Below are 2316 nucleotides of genomic sequence, written 5' to 3' on the forward strand. Positions count from 1 at the left end.
TCTATTGTCAATGAATAAATTTGCTAAAGGACCTTCCCTGCAAAATTCACATAATGGCTTGTTTATTGGTTTCAAGTGAAGACTAAGGACTATCATTGCTCTCATTTCATGCAATTCTCAGTAGGAAACATTTCAAAGGTTGTACCCCAGGGAATCTATTGTAATACACATAAACACAGTATCAGAGAAATCTACTCATTTTGTGATGTGACACAGAATTTCATCCAGGCCATGAGTTAATATTGATTGCCTTCTTCAGAGCCGCCTTCACATCCTTATTTCTCAAACTGTAGATCAGTGGGTTTAACATAGGAATTATAACTGTGTAGAAAACAGAGGCCATTTTGTCTGTGTCCATGGAGTAACTTGAGCTGGGCCGGAAATACATGAAAAGCAGAGTTCCATGAAAAATGGCCACAGCCATGAGGTGGGAGGCACAAGTGGAAAATGCTTTGCGTCTGCCCTCAGCAGAGTTCATCCTGCAGATTGTAGCAATGATGTAGCAGTAGGAGAGAAGGACAGTGACAATGCTGCACCCTACCACGCAGCCAATGAATGTGAACATCACTATTTCATTAATGGATGTATCTGAGCAGGAGAGGGCCAGCAAGGGTGGAATGTCACAGAAAAAGTGGTTGATGACATTTGAATTGCAGAAGGACAGTCGGAATGTACAGCATGTGTGGATTGCTGAATCCACCAAGCCTACTGCATAGGCAACAGCCACAAGCTGGATACAGACCTTCTTGGACATTGCAATTGTATAAAGCAGGGGATTGCAGATGGCAACATAGCGATCATAGGCCATCACAGCTAGCATGAGGCATTCAACATCTGCAAAGGCCCCGAAAAAATACATTTGAACAGCACATAAATTATAAGGAATCATCTTCTCTTTAGACAAGAAATCAGCCAGCATCTTGGGAGAGACTGTAGAGGAGTAGCAGATGTCACAGATGGACAGATTGCTCAGGAAATAGTACATAGGTGTGTGAAGCCTGCTGTCCAATTTAATTAATATGACCATCCCTAGATTAGCAATTACAGTCAGGCTATAAACAAGGAAGAAGAAAGCGAAGAGGCCCTGTTGCACATCCTGTCTGCTGGAAAGTCCTAAGAAGACAAAGTCTGTAAACGTGGTGAAGTTCTCGAAAGTCATTTTTGTGATCTGCAAATCCTGGTGTTACAGTAAAGAAAAAAAATGCTGACAGTTACAGTTTTTCTGAGTTCTTAGACTCTTGATATTTTTGTTTAACAGAATTTAAAATTGATAAAATTGCAAGTGCTTAAAGTAAGCTGACTCAATGTCAATTATTAGGAAAATGAGAGCATTTATATTTACATAGTTCTCTTTAGCATATATAGCATATATTTACCTGAATTTATCCACATGGTTTCTACAACAGCAACGCATTGATATGTTTGACCCTTATATTTATAGGTTAAGATGTGGATATTCTCAAGTAAACTAGCTATGTTTCTCCAATCATTTCATGAAGAAAGGTGGTCTCTTCTGATAACAATTATTTTTTATTAATTAAAATGTTGTTGTGGTATCTACAACGAATAAGAATAATTAATTATGGATACAGAAAGTATCAATTCTTGTCCCTTTATTCTCTAAACCTATGGAGCCCTTCTCCGCGTGACACAGCTATTTATAGGTAAATTCATATTCTTCACTGTAAACATCTCAGGTTGATCTCTGATTTCAGTAATAGTTCTGCATCTATTATAACTTGAGGTACATTCAAATAAAATGACAGCTTGCTGGAAGTAGACAGAATGATTTGCATGAGCATAATTCCTGAGCACAAAGACAGGATTCTGTCAGACAGCACTCTTTCCTAATCATGCTGTAACAGAGGTGGCAAAAAGAACAATAAAACAGATAATCCAATAGTTGAGTCTTAATCAAGCAAATTTTTCATACTCTGCACACTTATTTATCAGGTAAACAGCAAACGAGAAAACCAGTCCTTGTTCATTGCCTCAGAACTCAGATTTGTGTCTGAGCATTGTTCCTTCCTACATCTCCAAAAGTTGTTACACTGCTTTCCTTGGTCCTTATTTTCTTTTGACTTTCCCGTACCCTTTAATCAACTGTCCTGTGTTTTAAAAAGTTAATTGTTCCTGGGTAGTTCTTCCAATTATAGTCTATATCTCACACTTTCATTGTTGCTCTTTAACAAACTAGCTGTCTACATATATAAATGAAAGTGGAGAGATAACATTTGATATGTTCATAGTGAACATTAACATGAAAGATCACAGACTTCTGAAACATGGACACATTGTTTTAAGTAACTCAGTATA

The 2316-nt window shown here is 37.6% G+C and overlaps 1 protein-coding gene across 1 annotated transcript; it reads right to left on the minus strand.

The window, feature by feature from the left end:
- Window positions 1–220: 220 nt before the first annotated feature.
- On the minus strand, window positions 221–1159 carry Or5w1 (olfactory receptor family 5 subfamily W member 1). Its single transcript, NM_001000567.1, has one exon. It carries the CDS (start codon window positions 1157–1159, stop codon window positions 221–223), a length of 939 nt encoding a protein of 312 aa, NP_001000567.1.
- Between the last annotated feature and the right edge of the window lie 1157 nt (window positions 1160–2316).

The sequence above is a fragment of the Rattus norvegicus genome, chromosome 3 (genome assembly GCF_036323735.1).
Source record: "Rattus norvegicus strain BN/NHsdMcwi chromosome 3, GRCr8, whole genome shotgun sequence".
Lineage (NCBI taxonomy): Eukaryota > Metazoa > Chordata > Mammalia > Rodentia > Muridae > Rattus > Rattus norvegicus.